The sequence below is a fragment of the Pseudorasbora parva genome, chromosome 24 (genome assembly GCF_024679245.1).
Source record: "Pseudorasbora parva isolate DD20220531a chromosome 24, ASM2467924v1, whole genome shotgun sequence".
NCBI lineage: Eukaryota > Metazoa > Chordata > Actinopteri > Cypriniformes > Gobionidae > Pseudorasbora > Pseudorasbora parva.
The window spans coordinates 12,144,825-12,170,853 of NC_090195.1; the positions used below are offsets into that span (position 1 = coordinate 12,144,825).

The 26,029-nt window shown below is 37.7% G+C and overlaps 1 protein-coding gene across 14 annotated transcripts in view; it reads left to right on the forward strand.

The window, feature by feature from the left end:
• Window positions 1-1,847: 1,847 nt before the first annotated feature.
• cnksr2a (connector enhancer of kinase suppressor of Ras 2a) overlaps window positions 1,848-26,029 on the forward strand; it is a 115,986-nt gene continuing 91,804 nt past the window's right edge. For 7 of the 14 annotated variants that reach the window (XM_067435121.1, XM_067435123.1, XM_067435127.1 and 4 more), the window contains exon 1: window positions 1,850-2,455. In XM_067435121.1, the coding sequence (XP_067291222.1) occupies window positions 2,392-2,455 (64 nt within the window). In that variant the 5' untranslated portion in view covers window positions 1,850-2,391. Of the gene's footprint in view, window positions 2,456-26,029 lie in introns of all 14 variants that reach the window. The other 7 variants (XM_067435131.1, XM_067435132.1, XM_067435134.1 and 4 more) reach the window with 3 other exon arrangements.

Here is a 26,029-nt window from a genome sequence, read left to right on the forward strand (position 1 = left end):
AAGAGTGATTCCCGACAGATTGTCTGCAACAACAACAACAACAAAAACTTTTAAAGAAGGAAAAAAATCATCCACCAACTTTCAGAGCTGCTACAGAAACGACTTTCAACCTTGATAGAAATGTAGTGGAGTAAAAACTATGATATTTGTCTTTCAAATGTAGTGAAGTAAAAGTCCTAAGTTTTCAGAAAAAATAATACTCCAGTAAAGTAAAGATACTCAAAAAGTGTACTTAAGTACAATACTCAAGTAAATGTACTTAGTTACTGTCCACCTCTGGTCTTATTTTAAGTATTTTTGAGCAAGATGAGAATGAGGGAGAATTGACTGTTAATAAAGTGTTTGATATTCAATTATGCTGAATTATTAGAATAATTGAAATTACAGTGGGTTACCATTGTGGGGAGGAGTGGAGCATTTGCTTAGGCTGTGCATGGGCTAAAACAACTAGCCTAACATTAATACAGTTTTGCTGGAGGAGCTATTAATGCGTATAGCATTTAAGATGCCAATGTGTGCTATTGTTAGCTAAAAGTGTGTCAACTAGCTAGTGCACTATTATAATTCAGTTGTGTAACATTAAAATATATGAAATTGATGTGGATAAATGAATATATGAAACTGAATGCCTGAATTATGTCAGGGAGCCATATAAAATTCACTTCGAGACTACTTAATTAAGTCACTTAAAATGTATTAATTCCATTATGTTGAAGTTACATTAACAAATTATGCTTGTTTAACTTAATTGATTCATGTGGGACCAATGGACACAATTCAATCATGTAAATCCAACACTTTTATTTCAGTGTATATTATGCAAATAATGCCATTGTTGATTTCAAAAACCTAGTTTCTTGCGAAAGTCAAGGATATTTTTCTTTAAAATTTTAGACAGTTCTTGTTTAGATTTTGTATGTTAGCTACATGTTTCATGAATGCTTGTTTTGTGTACAGTTTTTTAGATTTTTTCAGAAAAGCATGAAATAGGTGTTTAATAGTTTCTACACTGTAAAAAAATATTAAAACAAATTATTTACTTGGTTGCCTTAATTTTGAGTTCATTGAAATTGAAACTGAAAATTTGAGTTAATACAATGAAAATATTTGAGAATTTACAACATTTATTTGATTATTATTAAACAATTTTGTAAGCATATTAGGTTATTGTGTGTTTTATTTGTGATGACGCAGTAAAAGATGCCAAATTGTGCTATTTTCATGATTTATCACATTTTTTATGTGGTTCAGATACAATAATATTTGGAGTTTCTATTTATTAAACCAATTTCCTTTTTTGTATCATTTTTTTTCTTCTTACATTTTTAAACTCAACCAGGTTATTTACTTTTTTTTTAAGTTAAACCAACAATATTTTTTTTTACAGTGTAGTTCCCATCTAGTTTTACCAAAGTTTTGTTACATTAACTGCATCTTTTTTTTCTTCTTCTGGGGAACGTGTGCAGAAATCAAAATGTTTAATAGCTTTTTAAGTCTTTAGGCTATGTTCTTGTACAGAAATTGACGTTCAAAAATAAACCCACCCTGAGAAATATTCACTGGAGTAAAACGTGTGACAACTAGCCCCTATTGAACTCCCATTTATGTTATTCTTGTCGCTCATATATGGTTTATACTCTATAATTTTGGTTTGGACCACAACATTAACTACACATAGTCCCAAGTGGCCAGGTCTCATGCAAATATAGCGCCTCGGTATGAACATCATTACATATTCCAGACAAATACTTTGCGTGCACTGCTTTTACGGAGTTTCTGAAGCAGGGCGAACCGGCGTGCCCTCATTAAAATGAATACGGCCGAAAGCCTTTTATCCTCGTGGGAAATAAACCGAGCGCGCGAGTCAAATTCAGTTTGCCGCACCACCCACAGGAGGAGCGCGCGCCCAATTGAATCAACGCTCGCCACTGCTTTTGAAAGCGACGTTCACTTGAGTCCCCGTGGGTACACCGCTCATTTCTCTCTGTCTTACTCTATATACCCGCTAGTCCACATCTGAAAGGTGCAGACTTCTGAAGAGGAGAAGAAAACGAAGGGAGAAACAGGAGAGACTGCATTTGGTGCATGGCATGAAGACGCGACTGTTGGGGACCCGGCTGAGCATGGCACGTTATGCCAGGATCTGAACTGAAACGGGGACCAGGTTTGGGCTCTTAGATATGGGTGTTACTAATGAGAAACGCTTGAGTTTGCTGTGCTTGATGTCGTTCGGTGTGACGCTCTTGGATGCGCAATTCTGGATGGGATGAAATCGCGTAACCGGCGGCCAAATCTAGGCGCTTAACGTGAGACCACCGATTTGAGCTCCCCAGAGCTTCGTTAAACCACATCTTCAGCTGGGTTGAGGGGGCAACCACAGAAAGTTTCGCGATGGCTCTCGTCATGGAACCTGTTAGTAAATGGAGCCCCAGTCAAGTTGTGGACTGGATGAAAGGTACGTGATGCGTTTTGGTCCCTAAACCGGCAAAGCCCATTATTTACAAATCTAACGACGCTGGTTAGGCCTACTCTTACATTTTTATTGATTTGACATATCGTATATGTTCTAGTTGGGTATTCTTATTTTGTTTTTATTTTTCAAGTAGTAAAGCGTACAGGTGTTAATCATGGCATGAATTATTGGTGGACAGTTGGAGTCTGACCCTCAGTTCAATGGCTCGAACCCGAGTCAAACAAACAACCAAAAGGTTGTGTCTTTTTTGTTCTTGTAACAACGTTTGTGTATCAATTAGTTCAGTACACACAAAAGTTATATACAAGTCAGCACTAATAACCGCTAGCAAACAGAAGTCCCGTTTGCCTGAGGAGGTAACCATAGCAACAGTTCGCGGCTCGAGCGCTTTCCGTATCGGTATGGGATGGTACGACACACAACACGATTCATATCATAATTATCAATCTATTTATTATATATTTACACATCGCAAATGCATCAAAATAACTTTAAAGTTATGTTTAAAACTAATAGTCCTTTACGAAAGGTAGTGCTGTTAAACCTCGACAGAAAATACTGACAGGAATTCCTTTAAAACGTCGAACGCCCTTGGTTAATAGTTGGCCAATGATAGCTCACATTATTTGGCCAACTAAATATATCAGGGAGGTATCTATAATCACAAATAACCTGTTAAAATTGAACTTTATTTTACGTAAAGGAGTTTGGACTCCGAATTATATGATTGCCAAAATTGGAATGCTGGTCACGGGGCGTCAAAAATCACCATTTCCATTAGGGACGGATTAAATTTGATGCTTTTATGGGGATAATAAATGTAATGTGAATGAGCATCCTCGTGTATAGTTGAAGAAGGGAAGCTGAATCTTTGACGAGCGGAGGCGGAGGGGGCAATTACGCACCTTCTCTGCTCTCGTGGGCGTGGGCGGCGTGTCCAGATTCGTCATCAGAATAACAAATCGAGCAGTGAGTTATCGAGGTTGTATGACAGGATTCGAGTGCGTCCCAGTGGGACAATGATTCACAGATCTATGATATAAGGCTTGTTATGATATCAGTCAAAATTGTTCTTCGTGTCTTAGAGCTAATATGATGAAGAACTATGGGAGAATATAAGAATAGCACCTCTGGCATGTGCTAAAATATGGTTATGAAAGCAGCATTGAGCAATTTTAATAGATTTTTGCATTGGTTCACTGGAAGCCTACACTGATTATTGACAGGGTTTAGTCTTATATTTGATCTCCCTAATCCTGTAGTCAAAGCTTAGACTGGAACTTAATTCTTTCATGAAGTTATGGACTTTTGCAAGAGTACTAAAATTATTTAGCTTTTGCGCCTTTCATTTGTGTTTTAATGAGAGCATCTGTGAGGAACAGCTGAGATACTAACCATCAGAGAAGAAGGCTTTATCAGGAGGGATATTTGCCCTGATTTTGTATTCAAATTGGTGTGTGTGCCAGGTTTAGTGCTGCAAGTTATTGTAATCACATTTATTTGTATGCCCTCTGTCAATTTGCCTCATCATTCCTTCTTTTAGATGTTTCAGAATCTACCTAGACACATTAACGGCTTCTGACCCTTACTGTCCCAATTACAAGCATATAACCTAAAAAAGATAGAGCTGTGGATTTTTACCTGCTTGTGAAGAGCAGATTAATTTAATGGCATGGCTAATACAGCTTACAGGGAGACAGGATGTAGCTTAGTCAGTCCGGTTCAGGCAATGTGTGTGTGTTTGCGGGGTAGGCCTACATGTACACAAGCTAGGTCAAACTGCATCTGTGACTTTATAGTTCATGTATTTTTCAGTTTGTGACTCAGAGAGTCAGTGAGTGTTTTGATCGACGTCTGTAAATGCTGCACATCCCCCCCCCCCCTCAAATTTATTCAGTGTTCATCATGTGGACATAGGATCATTTACCTTTGACGCAAAAAAAAAAAAATTGGTGTAGAAGGGTCAAGATCATAAAAGTATTCAATAGTCTACTTTAAAGGTGCAGTGTGTATAGTATTTAGGAGGATATATTGACAAAAATGCACTATAATATACATACCTATGTTTTCAGTGGTGTAGACCTTTCATAATGTACCATTATGTTTTTACAACCTTAGAATTAGCAATTTATTTTTCTGTCTCCATACACCGCGGTCTAGCCTGACAAGCCAGACCCACATCAAGATGTTTGGTCTGGAAACTCACCATTGACAGGGCTCAATTCGAGGGGCGGGATAAATGGTTGTCTTTCAAACTCCCTCTGCACGCAATTGGATAGCGCTACACCAACCAGAGCAACAAAGGTGAAGTGGAGCTCGTTGATAGATTAAACATTCGCCGTATCCGGTCGACAAAACTCAGAACACATCTTTCCTTTTTAAGAATGACTTCAGTGCCATTCTTTGTTCTTTTCTCAAAGAAAAGCTTAACTCCAAGTCTTCCAGATTCACGGCCAAAGCCGTGAGTTAACTTGGAGTTAAACTTTTCTCTGAGAAAAGAACAAAGAATATCCTATTGCTATCCTATTGTGTGCAGAGGGAGTTTGAAAAACAACCGTTTATCCCGCCCCTCAGATTGAGCCCTGTCAATGGTGAGTTTCCAGACCAAACATCTTGAAGTGGGTCTGGCTTGTCAGGCTAGTGGAAGCCCGTTTCCGCCACTAAATAAAAAAATTAAAATAGTAATTGCGACTTTTTATCTCAGAAATCTTTTTTTCTCACAATTGCAAATTACAAAGTCAGAATTCTGAGATATAAAGTATTTTACGACTTTTTTCTCAGTCACAATTGTGACTTTATATCACGCAATTGCGAGTTTATATCTCAGAATTCGAAATTTATAAATCACCATTGTAAGAAAAAAAGTCATAATTGTGACTAAGTCTAAGAAGTCACAATTACTCTTTTTATTTAGTGGCTGAAATTGGCTTTCATACATTTCAGCCCTATGTGGAAAATAATTATTTTGTAAAATATTTACAAAAAGTTTTTGTCCATACAGTGAAAGTCAAAGGGATCCAAAACCACATTTGACCCCTTTAGCTTTTATTATATGGACAAAAAATGAGTTGTAAAGAAGAAAAAATGCATACATGTTTGGAACAACATAAGGTTGAGTAAATTATTGAAAACTTTCCAAGAAGAGACTGGCGTTGTATTTGATTAGCCTAAGATGTGGAAGCTGTCCGGGGTCATTGAGATCAGACTGTGATTAATATGGGTTTAATGAGAGGCGTGCAGCTGAAAGAACAATGATTGTGAAGATGGAGATGATGATGCAAGCATGCGAGAGAGGTAGAGCTAAAGAGCAAACTCTGAAATGGAGGGTTCCTAAGACTTGAAATCTTTGTGCAATTGTTGTGGTGTCTCTGAGGCATGCTGGCCATTTTAATAGTGTTTAGGAAAGATGGGCCAAAGGATACAGAAGGAAGTGTAATGGTACATCGGCCTTTACCCTGGAGACTTACAAGATTTAACAGAACGATTTGCTCTGTTCTCAAATAGCATGGCCTTAGTGCTTGGTTAAAAGGTTACTATCAACAGATGCTGCAAACCAACAAATTATAATGTGTTTGCTTCTGTGTAGTGTGTATGATTGCCAAGAGCTGCACAGTTTGACCAAAACTGCTACGATAACAACAAATTGATCTCCATGTTAAAGTAGTGTTTTGCCTGTTTCATTAGAAGGCATATTGAACGTGGCCTTGAAAGTTTATAAAGGGCTGGACATTAATGCTTGTCTGGGTCCCGACCAGAAAAGTACCCTGATTAAAACGCAATAACAAAAAATACCTAGGCATTCACCAAAATGCCAGAATGATTCTGCATTCATTTAGTGTAAGTTGCGACTGATAGTGGATTATGATATAATATACAATGTACTGATGCGAACAAGGTTGTTCTGGTGGTACTCACGTAGCTTTTGGGTAGACATGGAAACACATAAAAAATGAGAAGTTTTTATATTTATAACATATGATACAGTTAAGCAACATCACATGACCAAGAGTGCAAAATACCATCCCTATTGAAAATTTAACACTGTTTTCTAATGACAGCTCAATAAACAAGTAATTCATATTACATCACTTACATTTTAGATGCAATATTGACTGTTTGAAAACAGTTCCAAGATCACATCAGAACAATAATGCATCTAACAGCAACATTGTGTAACTGAATGATTCAGCATTTTGAACTAATCGGTTGACCCAATTCAATGACCCATTCATAATCAACTGCCTCATTCCTGAACGAATCAGCCGTTTGAACGAATCGTTTGAATAAATGATTCAATGACTCACTAATTAAGTTCACCTGCCACCACCTACTGGCGGTTTAGCTTTGTGTTTGAAATATCATTATTTATAACATTTCTTATTTGTATATTCAAAATATATGTAAAACAATTAATTTCATAACATTATTTAAAGCAGTTTTTTCAATGCAGTAATTTTTCAGTGTAAATTATTTAATTTGATATATAATATTAATTAATTAATTAATATTGATTAATATGTATATATCAAATTAAATAATTTACACTGAAAAATTACTGCATTGAAAAAAATGCTTTAAATAATATATATATTTAGCCTGTGGCACTGCTGAGGTGTTATGGAGGCCCAGGATGCTTTGATAGCGGCCTTAAGCTCTTCCAGAGTGTTGGGTCTTATGTCTCTCAACTTTCTCTTCACAATATCCCACAGATTCTCTATGGGGTTCAGGTCAGGAGAGTTGGCAGGCCAATTGAGCACAGTAATACCATGGTCAGTAAACCATTTACCAGTGGTTTTGGCACTGTGAGCAGGTGCCAGGTCGTGCTGAAAAACGAAATCTTCATCTCCATAAAGCTTTTCAGCAGATGGAAGCATGAAGTGCTCCAAAATCTCCTGATAGCTAGCTGCATTGACCCTGCCCTTGATAAAACACAGTGGACCAACACCAGCAGCTGACATGGCACCCCAGACCATCACTGACTGTGGGTACTCGACACTGGACTTCAGGCATTTTGGCATTTCCTTCTCCCCAGTCTTCCTCCAGACTCTGGCACCTTGATTTCCGAATGACATGCAAAATTTGCTTTCATCCGAAAAAGTACTTTGGACCACTGAGCAACAGTCCAGTGCTGCTTCTCTGTAGCCCAAAAGTGTCTTGACCTGGGGAATGCGGCACCTGTAGCCCATTTCCTGCACACGCCTGTGCACGGTGGCTCTGGATGTTTCTACTCCAGACTCAGTCCACTGCTTCCGCAGGTCCCCCAAGGTCTGGAATCGGTCCTTCTCCACAATCTTCCTCAGGGTCCGGTCACCTCTTCTCGTTGTGCAGTGTTTTTTGCCACACTTTTTACTTCCCACAGACTTCCCACTGAGGTGCCTTGATACAGCACTCTGGGAAATGCCTATTCGTTCAGAAATTTCTTTCTGTGTCTTACCTTCTCGCTTGAGGGTGTCAATGATGGCCTTCTGGACAGCAGTCAGGTCGGCAGTCTTACCCATGATTGCGGTTTTGAGTAATAAACCAGGCTGGGAGTTTTTAAAAGCCTCAGGAATCTTTTGCAGGTGTTTAGAGTTAATTAGTTGATTCAGATGATTAGGTTAATAGCTCGTTTAGAGAACCTTTTCATGATATTCTAATTTTTTGAGATTTTTTGCCAAAATCATCAGTATTAAAACAATAAAAGACCTGAAATATTTCAGTTGGTGTGCAATGAATCTAAAATATATGAAAGTTAAATTTTTATCATTACATTATGGAAAATAATGAACTTTATCACAATATGCATTTTTTTTAGAAGGGCCTGTATATATATAGCTAAATAAATGTTAATAATTATATTTTAAAACTTTTATTTAACAGATTAAATTTAACAGATATAAATAGTTAAATGTTTCACTAAAAGGACCAGTTTCATTTTATCAAGCGGTGAGGTCTGCATGTGGTAAATACTTCATGCTTCTTTTTGTCTTATTCATGTGATGTTCTACTCATGCATTTATCAAGCACATAATACTGCAATTTGCATTGAACGACTTCTTACAGATACATGGCAGATTTAAAATTTTGGAACCATAATAACCTTTTAAGTTCACTCAGGACATTTCCTTGAAATAATTAATCCACCTGTTGTCATCACTTCTTAGAGATCGAATGCCTCAATTTTTTCCAGTGTTCGGAATGCAACAGCTGGAATCACAGCTTCAGGGTGTCTGTGGGTGTGTATGACTTCTTTTTCCTCTTGATTAGCTTTCTGACCGTAGGGCTTTAGATCTAATCAAGTTCTCTGTCACATCACTGCGGCCTTGCAAACTCTTATAGGCAGCAAGCCTGTTCCCTCCATCTTTTTATCTCTATCTCTGACTTTCTTTGTCTCTTTTTCTTGCTTTTCCCTATAAGTGCTACTGTATGTATAATCACCTCCTGCGGCTATGCATCACTTTCTGTATATATGGTATGCTTTGGTTAAAGCAACAGAGACACAAATCTCTTTTTTGTTTGTTTTGAAAACTATTTGAAATGTTATGTAACATAAAATTGACCTATCATGAAGTTATGAGCAAAGTATATTTATAATGCTTTTGAATGTATTTGTGTAGCTTAAACATTTTTGAGGGCCTGTTTGTGGAAAGGGCCATGTATCTGCAATGATGGCCAACACATTCCAGGAAACAGAGAAGTAAACATCTTAGCCTCTGATTGGAGGCCCGTCTCTGATGCCAATGCCTCCATCTCTGTAAAGATTAGGGTGGAGCACTTTGGCTAAACTAGACCCAGCATCTGTGGTTTCCCAGTTAGACTGTGGTTCTGGTTTTTCTGTGCTTTTGTGGCTTGTGGTTTTACTGAGAGGCAGCACTGCTTCAGATAGAGCCATAGAGGAGTGTTCGATATAACCAAGCAATGCTGGGAGCTGTGCACTGGAGCCTATAAATGTGCTGACGGACCATTCAAGCCCTGAATCACCTACTGAGGTATTTTGGTATCAAAATCAATTCGGCTGAGAATCGTTCATCATGAATAGAGAAAGATAACTGAGTGATAACTTTTTTATAGCTCATTAGACTCTGTTGTGCTCATTTAAATATCAACTGTTTCAGGGTTTTTTCTTCACTTTTTTAAAATAAAATATATTTGTATAATATATTATTAAATATATTATACAAATATATTTGTATAATATATATATATATATATATATATATATATATATATATATATATATATATATATATATATATATATATATATATATATGTATAATATATTATTAAATAATAATAATTCATACTTTTTAATATTACAAATAATGAAATGTTATTCAATAAAGCAAATAAAAAAGGCGAAAATCTGATTGGCCTGCTGTTATGCTTTTTTAAATATTTAAATATAGTTTTTTTCCTCAAATTCCTTTGAAAATACCTTTGTAAAACAAAACGTCTATGTTTCTGTAATATATTATATATAATAATTAAATAATTATTGTTTCTATTATTGGGGGAGGGGGGTCTTAATGCTATTTCATTTATTCTGACGGATTTATTTACACTGTTAAAGAGTTGGATTCTCATGCTAAACATGGCCAAAATGTCAACTAAAAAAAAATAAAATAAACGATTTTGGCATATGACAGAGTATTTATGTTCCAAATCAATTCGTTCAAGTTACGGGAGCCGTCGGCAGCGCTTTTATTTTGCTTTTAGACCACGGAATCAACAGTGTCACTAAATTTCTGGTTGTGAGGGAATGATAACCTTGTTCAGCCTCCCAAATAACTCAGCGGTAAAGCAGCACTGGGTAACTTTAGCTTTTGGGGTCCCCCTACAGTTGGGAAAAAATAATGTCCTCAACTACTGTCGTAAGCGCGGCCATCCTACAACACGCATGCATTTGTTGACATGACAGCCCTGATAGCCCTGAATTAGTGATGCACGGGTCGTCTCATAACCCGCGGACCCCGTATGTCTATTTAATGGTCGTGGGTGCGGGGCGGGCCAAATAACTTCATAAAAGCGGCCCGCGGGTTGGCGCAGCACTAACAGTTATACCTGAACACTGCAGGAGGAGTTCACATGCAGGTGTTCTTCTGGCGGCGCGTGTGAAATGTCTTCATCCCAGGTACAGTCAGTGGCATATGTTTCAGCATGTCATATGAATATAATTTCATGGGTTTTATTTTTTTCAAACGCCAAATAATCACGATGCTCATGTTTACAAGCCAGCATCATTATAGTAGTCTATTGGTTACCGTTTTACAGAATCTATATGATACTTCAATTCAATGTTTGAGTGGTAGGTAATCACCGTAACAAGCAGGACAGCATCGGTCGGGCACGCCTCCTTCAGCTCACGCCAACGAGCAAACGCTGGTCACATGTTGATCCTCGTGCTGCCTTTAATCCCATCACTCTTTCGTTTCCTTTTATTGCTTTCCTCCAACAAAACCTTTTCTTTTTTATTTGTCTCTGCTGCTTCGGACATAACTATATTATCCGACGAACAAAGTTGGGCTAGCACGTCTGAATTTAAGGAAGTGTGGGGGTTGGTGGAGTTGACGTATATGCCGTAAAGCAGTCGAATTTTGTAGTTCTTTTTGTTCTCGGGTTACTACCCGTAACCCGAAGTTTGAAAGTACGATTAAAAACGATACAGACCCCATCAAGCTATGGCAGACGTGTCATTCAACCTATTGTAAGTCGATGTATCATCACAAGAGTCTTGAAAATATATTATGAAGGATGAAAAGTTACCTAGAGCCGCTTTAAGGAAACAGTGGATACAGTTTGTTTTTCCGGAGCAGTAACAGAGTTCTGCAAGTGTGTTTGTTTGTTCTCGGTCATGAGTTGAAACTGCACACGGTGAGTGAATCTGCATCAAATGTGTTTTGATGGCAATCGGCACATAAGTGCATATAATTTAAACAACATGAACATATAGTGAATCCAAAGTTATCCTGGGATAATGCCATGATGTATTGTTTATTGTGTGTGCTCACTCTTTAGCTCCACCCACTGTACGCCTACACGAGTTCTGCTGTTTTCAGAAAGAATTGGTACAGCGTATCTGTCTTTTATAAATATGGTAAAAGTAAAGACTCATTGGAGATATGAAGGATGCAATACTCCATAGGCAATCAAGATTAACATGAGATGTTTGTGTGTTATGTACCCTTTAAGTAAATTTCAAAGGAATTTTAATGGAATAAAATGGACACAAAATGTATTATTGTTATTATTAAATCAAAAGAGAGTGACATATAGCAATATTGTGGATGGAGAAATCTGAGAAGCCACATGCAGCAGTAAATCATGCCTGTCTATAGGAAACAATTGAGATATCAAAGAGATCCCCCCTCCTTCCCTGCCGGCTGCTACATGCACATTGATCTAACGATTATATATAATTCAAAACCCTTCAAGAATTTCAACTCATTCACTTTGAACAAAAAAAACCTGAACTAATTTTCCTTTCCGGTATTCTGCACTTAAACTTTTTTAACAAACGAGCAGAAGAAGAATCGCAGCTTCAGCTGAAATATCTTGACAGAAAGATGAAAGACCATGTTACGGCGCGCTCTCTCGCTCCACTACACATCTCATAATTGATTGTCATGTAGGAAGGTGCATTAGCTGCTTTGTGGGACCTTTGGCTGAAATGACATCCTGTCATTTAGTGGTGTTTAGCTCCGAATGGTTTGATTTGGTTCTTTTTTTGGTGGTTTATGAGTCTAACTTGTGTGGAAAATGTATAGCACGCACTTATGGAGGTCCACAGAGCATATGTACTCACACATACATTCATCAGGCTCTCCAAGTAAGACATTTTGGGGATTCCAGGCCTGTCTCCGGGGTGTGTCCTGAGGGAACACATGAATATTGTATTTCGTATGACATGTGGTGGAGCTGGGGAGGATTGACTGCGTGTGTGTGTGACAGAAATACAGAAATGGTAGAGAGTGAGAGGAAGAAAGCAAGGTTAAAGACCTTTGAATAATAATACATACACACACGCAGAGCTTTAGCACTGCGTCCTGGGCTGCAGCTCCGAGGGGTGGGTGTGTGGGTGTGTGGCTTGGCTCAGGGCGACTCTTCCCTCCTGTGAAAAAGTGTAAAAGTGTGTTTGTGTGCTGTCAGTGGGTGTAAAGGGTGTGAGTCATCTCTGAATCACTTTATAGAACTGAAGAACTGCAGTATAGAGAGAAATATTCAGCAAAACACTAAAAAGGTAGCAATACAGTATGTGCTCAGCAAGAGACTGTACACTCTGCGCTGTATCCTGTCTGTCAGTGCTCACATTTTTCTGGATGGTGATCTAAAGATTGTCTGTAGTTTAAAAAAAAAAAATTAAACCACAACAACTCTCCAGAGGTCGCCCCAAAAATGTCATGAATCAAACAGGCCAAGGGCTGCAGAGTTTTACGGATGGGAGGAAAACAGATTCTCTTGAACAATTGTTTAGTGTCTGCAGGGAGCAGAGCATCTGTTAGGAGACAAACTGGGTGGGAAACACCTGGGCTCTTCTGCTGATGCTCTGGATTCAGATCATTACTCAAGAGTCAGTACCTGAGAGGAATCAGAAACCAGCTTTTAGGCGATTGATGTGAAAATGGGACTCGTGATCGCATGTTACTGCTTGGGAGCTGTTATAAACAACCAGAAAGGTTGTTCAGTCTGTGATGGTCTAATTCAGGTATGTTGTCATTATTGTAGGAAAGAAAAGTGGCAATTGAGATTTTAAAGGCCCACTGAAATCAAAATTGATGTTTTTTAGCTTTTAGTATGACAATGTCAGCCTTAAAGTTATGAATAGGCTGGTGTAAAACAATAGCAAAATTCGCATTTAGGAAATACATTCAAAACTTACAGTCTCCCACTTTCGCTAAAATGAATCACAGATTTTGATGACATCATCGCAGACTTCACCTTCTCATCAAATCTTCTGTCAAATCAAAATGCTCTCTAGAATCTAAAGCCCGCCCCCTATGTTGCTGAAGTTGCGGCTGAAATCGGTCAGTTGTTAACACATTTACTAATTTCTACATGGTGAAAAGCACATAGCACACACTATATATGTGTAAATATGCTTTCAGTTTAAGCGAATGAAGTCTGGTTTCACGTTAGTTTCATACACCGCAGCAGAGCACACACATAGTCTAGACCAGAGCCGTTGACTAGAGACACGAGAGCGCAGCGCGGATCATATGAGCGAGTTGGCGCAGACAACAAACATATCGGACCCATTTGAATTCTGCACAGAATCAATGCTGCATTTCAAGGCGATATGGAGGACATTATGAGGATAAATGAGGAACTGGCTTTACCTTTACCGAACAGTAAGGCTTTACCTTTACCGTTTCAAAAAAGGGGAGGAGCTGCTAACAGCTGGAGCCGTTTCTGGGGAAATCACGTCAACACATTGAATAATGCGCCGCGTTTCAAGGCTCTTCAAAGGCCATTTTGCATCATACTGACCAAAACCGACAGTCACCAGGTTACAGTATAGCCGTGTTTCCACCCCAGAAACTAGGGCTTTGTGGTGGTACTCTTTGTGTTGCAACCACAGGGACCAGGGTCTAATTGAAGTTCTGGGTCAAAATGTCCACCCCCTGAAAGTCCCTGCTCACTAGGTAGTACATTTTCAAAGCTCAGGAACTTTCGGGGGTGGGACTGAACATGCTGATTGGTCTAGTTCACACAGCATTTTGATTGGTTGACTCCATGTAGCATTTTATTTCAACCACCATTTTTTTAAAAGTGTGTTGTGGTGTGTGCACTGCATAAGAGTTGCCTGCTATTCGAATCAAAAGAGTAGAAAAAATATGACCGATGGGCCGACGACGAGGTTCTGGGGTTTATTAAGTTTATATGCAGAGTAGGAAATCCAGCGGGAACTGGAAAGTTTCTCGCAGTCCTATTTAGGTGGAATAGGACATTGGAATTTCAGACAGCAACAGGTCTGGGGGAAAAGTAACCTGGAACAAATTTTTCCGGGTAAAGTTGATGGAAACGTGGCTATAGTCTACTCTCAGACATTCCACGACCTGATGTGTCTGTTGCTTTTGGTCGCCACCTATTGATACAGTGTGATTTGGGCCTTAAAGGGTTAGTTCACCCAAACATGAAATCTCTTTCATTAATGACTCACCCCAATGTCGTTCCACACCAGTAAGACCTCTGTTCATCCTCGGAACACAGTTTAAGATATTTTAGATTTAGTCCGAGGCCTTTCTGTTTTTTGAATGTAAGTGTATGCCCACTTGCTGTCCACGTCCAGAAGGTAATAAAAACATCATCAAAGTTGTCCATATGTGACATTAGTTGGTTAGTTAGACTCTTTTGAAGCGTCGACGATACATTTTAGTCCAAAAATAACAAAAATACGGCTTTTTTCAGCATTGTCTTCCCTTCCGCGTTTTTTTTCCAAACCTCAAATAAAGAATCAAATGGTCGCGAATCAGCAGATTGATTCGTGATTCATATCGCCAATGTCACGTGATTTAAGCAGTTTGCCAGTTTGACACACAATTCGAATCTTGAATCATGACCATTTGATTCTTTATTTGAGGAACACGGAAGAGAAGACAGTGCTGAATAAAGTCGTATTTTTTTGTTATTTTTGGACCAAAATGTGTTGACGCTTCAAAAAAAGTCTAACTAACCAACGGATGTCACGACTACTTTGATGATGTTTTTATTACCTTCTGGACGTGGACAGCAAGTGGGCATACACTTACATTCAAAGGACAGAAAGGATTCGGACTAAATCTAAAATATCTTAAACTGTGTTCCGAGAATGAACAGAGGTCTTACGGGTGTCTTACGGGTGTCTTACGGTGTCTTACGGGTCTCATTTTTGGGTGAACTAAGCCTTTAATATATTCTGACTGCAAAATTAAGATTTTCTGCTTCTCAGATTTTTTTTTCTCTGAGAAAAATACTCTGGTAATGTATGGTATGTGTATATAGAGAAAAAATCTCAACATCTCAAAATGCATACAAGATAAATTTACCAAGATAAAGTTTCCAATCAGAGGTCAGAGATCTAAACATAATCTCTCAAATGTTTTTGTCAAAGTTTTCTAGCCAAATTTGTATTTAGGGTTAAAGATTTCAGAATGTCAACTGCTCAGTTCTGTGTCGGTTCTGTCAAGATTATGGAATCAAAAATCAGAGACCAATTCTTCTTTCAAGACCAAATTAACTTAGCTGTAATATCTCTGTTTTAATTTTAAGTTTATAGTAGGTCCCATTTGTGTCTTTTTCTTTTAAAAGGAATTTTAGGAGAAACTTCTGAGAATATAGGGATTGTTAAAATGATGTATGTCTGCATGTTTGGAGAATGGGGTTATTATAAATAGAAATCATATATAAAGATATGTTTGGTTTACTAAATGAGATTTGAAGATCAAGCCAGTGAGATTATTTGATCTTTCCATTACTAGTTGGTACTTCAATGAAACCTAATAGAGAACTCTGTTAAGTCTCCTGAGAAGAAAGAAGAACCATTAAGCTGGTAAATTTCCCTGGAGTTTTAGAAATGGTTACCGCATATTCTTTACCATGGATTAAAACGTACACTCATATAGAAAGATTATTAAAACATTTTTTTCTCATTTTTATTGCAAGGATAGGGAACAGATGACAGGAAACAATTGGGAATTGAGGAGGAGTGGGATTGAAATGACTCAAGTTAGATTCAAACTCAGGTTGTGTGTGTACATCCCAAGTCAAAGCATGTGTTTTTCTCTACACTGTGAAATTTAATTAGTTAGACTTACTTAAAAAAGGAAAAATTGTTTTGAAAAAGTGATATAGGAATAGTAGGCTATGTTGTACTGACAAATGCTTAATTCGTATAGTTCACTTACACGAGAGTTCTAATAATATAATATAAGTTCCAAGAGCCCAACCAAAGGGAGCACTCATCACCATAATGAGTTTAAACAAAAACATTTTAGGAAAATCAACATCAATTTATCAGTGTATGAACTTTAAAGTCAGTGTATGTGACATTCTCACAAAATTTTCAGTTGTATTGAAAATTTAATATTTAAGACTTTGGGAAATGAGTGAATGAAAACAGAGAGAAATAACTGCAGAAGTGGAGGAAATGAGTGAAGAGTCTGTTTAGAATTGCCCCACCTCAAATTTTTGCTTGACAAAATGGCACTCAAACCAGTCAATTAATCTTAACTTAGGTTTTCTGAGTACAAAAGGCATATGTGAAAAGTAAAGATTAATATATTTTTTCAATCAAGTTGAGACATTAAATAAGTTAAAGGGTTAGTTCACCCAAAATTGAAATTGATATCATTAATGACTCTATGACCCTAATGTCGTTCCCGTGAGACCTCTGTTCATCTTTAGAACACAGTTTAAGATATTTGATATTTAGTCCGACAGAGTATCTAAGTCTATGCACACTATACTGTCCATGTCCAGAAAGGGAATAAAAACATCATCAGAGTAGACCATATGTGACATCAGTTAGTTAGTTAGAATCTATTGAGGCATCAAAAATACATTTTGGTCCAAAAATAACAAAAAGTATAACTTTATTTAGCATTGTTTTCTCTTCCGCGTTTGTTTTCAAACTTCAAATAAAGATTCAAACGGTTATGAATCAGCGGATTGATTCGTGATTTGGATCGCGTGTCAAACTGCCAAACTGCTGAAATCATGTGACATTGGCGAGTCGAATCATGAATCAATCTGCTGATTCATAACTGTTTAAATCTTTATTTGAAGTTTGAAAACAAACGCGGAAGAGAAGACAATGCTGAATAAAGTAGTTTTTGTTATTTTTGGACCAAAATGTTTTTTCGATGCTTTAAGAGATTCTAATTAACTAACTGATGTCACATATGGACTACTTTGATGATGTTTTTGTTCCCTTTCTGGACATGGACAGTATATTGTGCCATTAGGACTTAGATACGCTGTCAGACTAAATATCTTAAACTGTGTTCTGAAGATGAACAGAGGTCTTACGGGTGTGGAACAAACTAAAATATATTGAATTGTACAGTGTATTGACAGATAATACTGTAAAACCAAACAAGCTGATGTGAAGAACCTACTGTATATTCAAGAATGTTACTCTGAAGACCATACACACATCTCAAGAACTATACACAAAGAACCAGTTATATTTTGTTCACAGCCACAAAAAAAGAAACCATCTAGAATGGTGTGCTAATTTTGTTGTGAAAGACTGTATTTATGAACAATTCACTGTTGGTCGAAGAACCAGTTCTTTAGCTCTCCTACTTCAGCAGAGGCTTGAGACCCGGCTCTGCACAGCTGGATGGCTCATTTTAAGACAGGGTTTATTTAACTGATGAATTTCTCATCTCCAGAAGTCCCCTATGGCTTTGAGATTAAGTGATGGCAGAGGAAGGACGATTTAGTTGTGGACACCACACACACACACACACACACACACACACACACACACACACACACACACACACACACACACACACACACACACACACACACACACACACACACACACACACACACACACACACACACACACACACACAAACACACACACATATTAAGAGCCTCATTGCAGGTGGTGTCATGGCAGAATGACGAAAAGCCTGTGTAGGAGTTTACAGCTGATTCATGGGTATTCTTATCCCATCGTTTTGCAATCTGTATTATTCATGTTTCTTTTCAGGGATGTTACACCTTTTAGTAACTGTAACTAAGTCTACATTCGATGATTTTTCTTTGTGTAGTTGTTCACATTATTTTTTAAATGTGTCCATTCTAGCCAATATCCGATTTGAGTATGAACTGGTCACCACTCTTTGCAAAAGAACAATAACAAAGACACAACATCGTGGAGTCCATAAAGGCAGGATTTACTTTGTAATATACACTATATTGCCAAAAGTTTTAGGATGCCTGCCTTCACATGCAAATGAACCTTAATGGCATCCCATTCTTAATCCGTAGGGTTTAATATGGAGTTGGCCCACCCTTTTCATCTAGATCAGCTTCAACTCTTCTGGGAAGGCTTTCAACAAGGTTTAGGAGAGCGTTTATGGGAATTTATTACCATTCTTCTAGAAGCGCATTTGTGAGGTCAGGCACTGATGTTGGGCAAGAAGGCTTTGCTCACAGTCTCCGCTCTAATTCATCCCAAAGGTGTTTTAACTGGTTACGGTCAGGACCCTGTGCAAGCAAACCAGTCAAGTTCCTCCACACCAAACTTGCTCATCCATGTCTTAATAGGCCTTGCTTTGTGCACCGGTGCTCAGTCATGTTGGAACAGGAAGGGGCCATCGCAAAAATTGGGAGCCAGAAATTGCCCAAAATGTCTTGGTATGCTGTGCCACACCACTGCATCTGACACTTTGCATTGCACTTGGTGATTTAAGACTTGGATGCAGTTGCTCAGCCATGGAAACCCATTCCAGAAAGCTCTCTACGCACTGTTCTTGAGCTAATCGGATAAATTGACTGCAGAATGTTGGCGACTTGCATACACGTACCCTGCTCTGTGATTTTACATGACCTATCACTTCATAGCTAAGTTGCTGTTTTTCCCAATTACTTCCACTTTGTTATAATACCACTAACAGTTGACCATGGAATATTTATTAGTGAGTACATTTCATGAATGGACACGGTACCACGCTTGAATTCACCGAGCTCCTGAGAGCGACCCATTCTTTTACTAATGTTTGTAGAAGCAGTCTACATGCCTGGGTGATTGAATTTATACACCTTTGGCCATGTAAGTGATTGGAATACCTGAATTCAATGATTTGGAGGGGTGTCCTAATACTTTCAGCTATATAGTGTATTAGGTGATGTGCAAGGGAATTTGAGCGCAGTATATAGAGATGAAGACGAGGATTGAGCTCTAAGACTTGCAGTGTGAACCAAGACTAAACGTAGCCATGATACTAACTTTTTTTTACTTTTTTTGAAGCCCATTAACTTTGAATTTGACTCGTTTACATATATCAGTGTGTTTTCTAGTGTTATTTGTTAGACTGGGTAGACCCAGCCGTATCTGCTAGCGATTTGATTTTACCCTGCAGCTCAGTCTGGAAACCTGTACATTCATTTCTACTGCTTCTGTTACGCTTTTGTAGGAACCAATCACAGACTGGCTTATCCACCTATCATGCTATTGGCGGGTTTAACACGATGACAGATAGAGAAACTTGTGGTCTGATTGGTTGAAGGATTATTCAATTGCGTACAGAGTCATTTGAATTATGCTTGTTTATCACGCCTCCTGTGCAGTAGAAAATACACAGCAGACTCCCCAGACCAATGTTCAATCTTAAATTAAGGTTGGTCTGGTGATAGCCAGACAAGTTATTAGTTGCATTTATGGTAAATTTACTGGTCTATTGATCTATTGTTTTTTATCCTTCAGCAGTTTGGAGTCCGAAATGTAATAATGTTTGCAAAATGTAATAATATTCCTGTTATGGCAAAGCTGAATTATCAGCAGCCATTACTCCAGTTATCAGTGTCTCATGATCTAATATTTGATACTCAAGAAACATTTATTATTACAGAGTTTCTATTTACATTAAGTGCAGGTAGCCTACTTTGTTAGCAGAGGCTATTCTATTAACTTTAATTTTACTTTTTACATTGAACATTAGCTTTTAGAGGTGTTTATTTTAAATAAATATTCAACAAGTGAAAATAAAGTGACTGAAAGGTATTTTGTAGCGGGAAAAAAGTGTTTAATAGGCAGGGTTAGGAGTAGTAGGGCTGGACTAAAAACTCAAAAACTCAAAAACTCATGGACAAGTCATGTCCCAATAAAGCAGCATCCGTAAATAATTTTAATAAATAGAATCATATACACTGAATAACAACTTAAAATTATAGGTAACTTTTTGAAATCAACATAGTTACCCCATCACTGCTATTTGTAAACCATTAAATCACTACAGTAGCTTTAAAACAAATCAGGGAAGCACTTTGAGTTTCCCATAAGACCTCGAGCACTTTGTGCCCTTGAACGGTTGTCACGACAACCCTTTCAGTGGTCACCAAGTCTGCATAATGCACAGCACAGCCGCCAGAAATGAGGTGCAGATTGATAGAATATAGAGAGAAGAGCACAAATAAATGACATTGCTTAGACTGTGTCTGAGAGAGTTGGAAAGGTTCAGAATATCCGTAACTCTAGAGCTTTTTACCAGACCATTTTATCTATCATTCAATGACGGAAAGCCGGGGAGGTGTTTAATATGTGTCATATTTTAAGTGCTCAGGCTAAGCTTTTTTCTTTATATCCTTTTGGCCCATTTTTCTGGCTTTTTCTCTCTCTCCCGGCCTTTTTACTGTGCTACCTGTCAGAGGAGCAGGCCATGTGCAATGAATAATGCACTATAACAGAGCGAGGCTATTCTAATACTCCTGTATGAGTGAGTGTGTGCAGAGACTGTGTACAGGACAGAAATATGATCTGTAAGTAATCTCTCAGATTTGTTGATAAATCCACTATAGTGATGAATTAATAGCATGCTGCTTGAGTGTAAACAGGAGGCACCTCTGCTGTCTTCACTGCTGTTCCATGTGTGTGATTATTTGAGTTTTTCTCACTGTTCTTCCCTGTACATTAGGATGGAACTCTATATCGGTGGATCTAATGCAGTTAAATGTCTGTTTTACAAACCCAATTCCAAAAAAGTTGTGTGACTGTAAAAATTGTGAATAAAAAGGAATGCAATAATTTATAAATCTCATAAATGTATATATTTTATTCACAATAGAATATAGATAACATCAAATGTTGAAAGTGCTGAAAGTGCCAATTCCCCCAATGCTGCGGCAACAAATAGTGGAGCAATATCAGAAAGGAGTTTCTCAAAAAAAAAATTGCAAAGAGCTTGAAGTTATCGTCATCTACAGTGCATAATATCATCCAAAGATTCAGAGAATCTGGAACAATCTCTGTGCGTAAGGGTTAAGGCCGGAGAACCATACTTGATGATCGTGATCTTCGGGCCCTTAGACAGCACTGCGTCACATACAGGAATGCTACTGTAATGGAAATCAAAACATGGGCTCAGGAATACTTCCAGAAAACACCACCGTGCCATTCACCGTTGCCGGCTAAAACTCTATAGGTCAAAAAATTAGCCATATCTAAACATGATCCAGAAGTGCAGGCGTTTTCTCTGGGCCAAGGCTCATTTAAAATGGACTGTGGCAAAGTGGAAAACTGTTCTGTGGTCAAACGAATCAAAATTTGAAGTTCTATTTGGAAAACTGGGATGCCATGTCATCTGGACTAAAGAAGACAAGGACAACCCAAGTTGTTATCAGCGCTCAGTTCAGAAGTCTGCATCTCAGATGGTTTGGGGTTGCATTAGTGGGTGTGGCATGGGCAGCTTACACATCTGGAAAGTCACAATTAATGCTGAAAGGTATATCCAAGTTCTAGAACAGCATATGCTCCTATCCAGACGTCGTCTCTTTCAGGGAAGAACTTGTATTTTTCAGCCTGACAATCTCAGACCACATAATGCATCAATTACAACATCATGTCTGCGAAGAAGAAGGACCTGGGTACTGAAATGGTCAGCCTCTAGTCCAGAGCTTTCACCCATAGAAAACATTTGGCGCATCATAAAGAGACAGTTGAGCAACTAGAAGCCTGTATTAGACGAGAATGGGACAACATTCCTTTTCCTAAACTGCAAGGTGGAGTTAAATAGTCTAATAGGTGCTCTTGGGAAAGGGAAAAGTCCAATGACAAAAAAGGCAGGTCCAAGGCACTCAGATGTAAATGAAGGATAAGGAAGGATAGTGCCTTGGTCCTGCTTTTTTTTTTTCATTCCTTTTCCTAAACTTGAGCAACTTGTCTCCTCAGTCCCCAGACGTTTGCAGACTGTTATAAAAAGAAGAGGGGATGCCACACAGTGGTAAACATGGCCTTGTCCCAACTTTTTTTTAGATGTGTTGATGCCATGAAATTTAAAATCAACTTATTTCCCCTTAAAATGATACATTTTCTCAGTTTAAACATTTGATATGTAATTTATGTTGTTTTCTGATTACAATATTGAAAATTGATCATATCATTGCATTCTGTTTTTATTCACAATTTGTAGTGTCCCAACCTTTTTGTATTTGTGGTACAACAATTTTAATTCTTTAATAATATTTTTCTAATGGGATCTAGTTTTGATCAATAAAACAAAAAATTAACTAACAAATGAAGTATCTAAAGGGAAAATAAGAAAAATGTTACACATATTATACACATTATATACAATATTTACACATAATTCAATATATATAACATATACCGTAAAAAATACCGTAAAAAAGTTTGAGGTCAGTATTATTATTTTTTTAAGTGAAAAATTAATACTTTTATTTGAAAGGACTTTATTAACCCACGGGAGCCATGTGGAGTATTTTTATGATGGATGGATGGATGGATGCACTTTTTTGGTTTTAAAAAATGTCCCATTCACTCACATCATAAAGTGTGGAAGAGCCAGGATATTTTTAAATATGCCTCAGATTGTGTTTGGCTAAAATAAGAAAGTCATATACACCTAGGATGGCTTCAGGGTGATTAAAGTTCATTTTGGGGTGAACTAACCCTTTAAAGCCTGTCAATCAACCACCACCCTCTGGCTAAATAATGCAAGGACATTAGATCTCCGCCAAAAGTGTATCAGTCATGTGTTCAGCGATTTGGAATATAAATCTTACAAAATGTTTATCATAAACTAGCATTAAGACCCATCTGCCATAATATGATTTTAGAAGAGGTGATATAGTATTGGTATTAGCATATAATATCATTAAAAATGTTCCTCTTTGTTCCTCTGTGTACCCTTACGATTATTAGTTAATGTACTTTCTTAAAAGTTAAATAAAAATAAACAGATAATACTATTTAGATTTGTAATGGTCTCCTTTTTGGGTGTCTGCAGCACACTGTAATTAAGAGATATTGGGGCAGATTTGAAACTGCCCCACTTATTTTCCCGGTACCATTCGTAAACCTCCCTGATGAGACCAATCAGCTTCATCTATGTGGATTTAAGTCTGCATCAATTCAGTAACTAGTTGGCATGTCTGTTCTTCTTATGTGGAGTAGAGTGCCAAATTTAGGAAAGTGTAAATTGTGTTCATGTGAGCAGCCTTTATGTACAGTTGTGTTTGGTTTATGTTTGTTTTGTTCTGAGAATAGACATTCTTTTCCTCACTGGAAATTCCTCCACAACTTGTAACATTCTAAAACAACATTTGGAGGCAATATTATTGAATCACCTTCAAGCTAGGTGTATATGACTTTATTCTTTTAACCAAACACAATTGGAAGCATATTAAAAAAATATCCTGGCTCTTCCAATCTTTATGATGGGAGTGAATGGGAAATATTTAAACCAAAAAAAGTGCATCCATCCACCATAAAAGTACTTCACATGGTTCCATTAAGTTAATAAAAGCCTTCTGAAGCGAAACGATCAGTTTTTGTAAGAAAAATGTCTTATATTTACAACTCTACAATCTTCATAATTATAAAGAGTCTAGCTCCGGTGTGTGACGTAGGATGTCGGAGTAGCATAAGCTTAGGTGAGAGTAGACGGCTCTCTTGGTTTAAACAAATAAGGCTGGGCAACACATCATGCGTCAGCACATCATGCATCGGGATGCCTGTGTGCCGTTACTGAAAGCCAGTGAATGTAGTTTATAAAGTTATAAATATGGATGTTTTTCTTACAAAATCATATTACTTTGCTTCAGAAGGCCTTTATTAACCCCCTAAAGCCAAATGGATTACTTTAATTATGGATGGATACACTTTTTTTGGTACCATTCACTCCCATTATAAAGCTTGGAGCCAGGGGATATATATATATATATATATATATATATATATATATATATATATATATATATATATATATATATATATATATATATATGAATATATATACAGTATAACCTTGATTGTGTTTGGCTGAAAAAAGGCAGTCATATACACCAAGGATGGCTTGGGGGGGTGAGTATAAAATGGGGTCATTTTCATTGTGGGAAGAACTAACCCTTAAAAGTCTGTTTATCAACATTAGCGCCACCCTCAGGCTGAATAACGTAAGGACATTAGAACTCCACCAAAAGTGTATCGGTCTGCATATATTCAGCGATTAGAATATAAATCGTACAAAATGTTTATCATAAACTAGCGCTAAGACCCAGAATCTGCCCTACCTCAATTTACTCTCAGGAGCCACTGCTGGATAAAAATAAATAACAGCATAACATAAGAGTATAAGCCAAAATGTCTTTATTGGTGCATCTAGGGTTGTTACTTGAGTTCATAAGGCCTGGGAAAAAATATCTAAGAGCCTTGTCACAGGGCCCAATAGTCTTCCTTTTGATGGCGGCCTTAGGTACATTTCCAGGATTACCACTGGGCGTTCATGCTCTCTCTCTACCCTTCTTTCCTTTCGAAATCTCTTCATCCTGTTGCCCACACATCATTTTTAACAGCATTAACTAACAATTAACTGTTCACTGCACCTGTCCACCTGTTATGTGAATCAGAGCAACACCATCAGCAGAAGTTAGTCATCATTTCAAGATTCTCATTTTCAGCCGTACCTTCCACGTTAAAATCAGACCTCAGATCACCAACTAATTATCTAACAACAGAAAGAGTCGCTCATTAATGAGTCACATATTGTTTAGCAGTAATGACAGCTATTGTTATTATTGCTGTTTTGACCCATGCGTTTTGGCCCGTCTTGTTGAGCTGGATGATGGTGGTTGCGCTAGATTTCATTATTAGAGGGCAGCTAACGAGATTAAAAAGAGTTCCTGCTACCTTCCCTCTTACAAACACTATCATAAACACATGCACATGCTGTAAGTAAAATATGTAAATCATGCAGTTATGTACGTTGTGTCGAACAGCAGCTGTTCGGAGAGCACGGCTGCTGTCGGGCACCAGAATGCCCAAGACTGACATATGCAGTCCAACAAGTGTGTCACTATAGAGAGAGTGTGTGTTGTCACCTGTTTGACGGTGACAGTTGTGAATGGTGGTGTTTTCGAAACTTGCTAGATCCCTCACTGTTTATTAGTCTATTTTTTTCTGTATTTATAGCTTTCATAGTCACATCTATCCTCCACAGCTGACGGTGGCTTTATTATTTTGATTTATGTGTTCATCCTATCGGTTTTAAGAGGCATTACCGTAGTAGACAGTGCAGCAATCATTTCTGATTTGATTTAGGATGCTTTTGTTTCTGGACGCACAGCTTTACACTCAGAAGAAAAGTTTCTATGTAACCTTCTGTCAGGTACTTCAAATATAGAACCTTTTAGGGGGTCTCATCATGGGATCAATTAACGGATTTTGTTTTAATTAATTTAGTTTTAATTAATTTTTTTATTTTAATTGAATTTTATTAATTAAACAGCTCACAAACATGCTTTATCAGTATTAAAAAAAATTAATTAAACATTAGTATTATGCAATCATTGAAAGTGTTGCTTCGCCGATTTTCACCCTGCGTTGTTGTTACAATGTCAGTATATG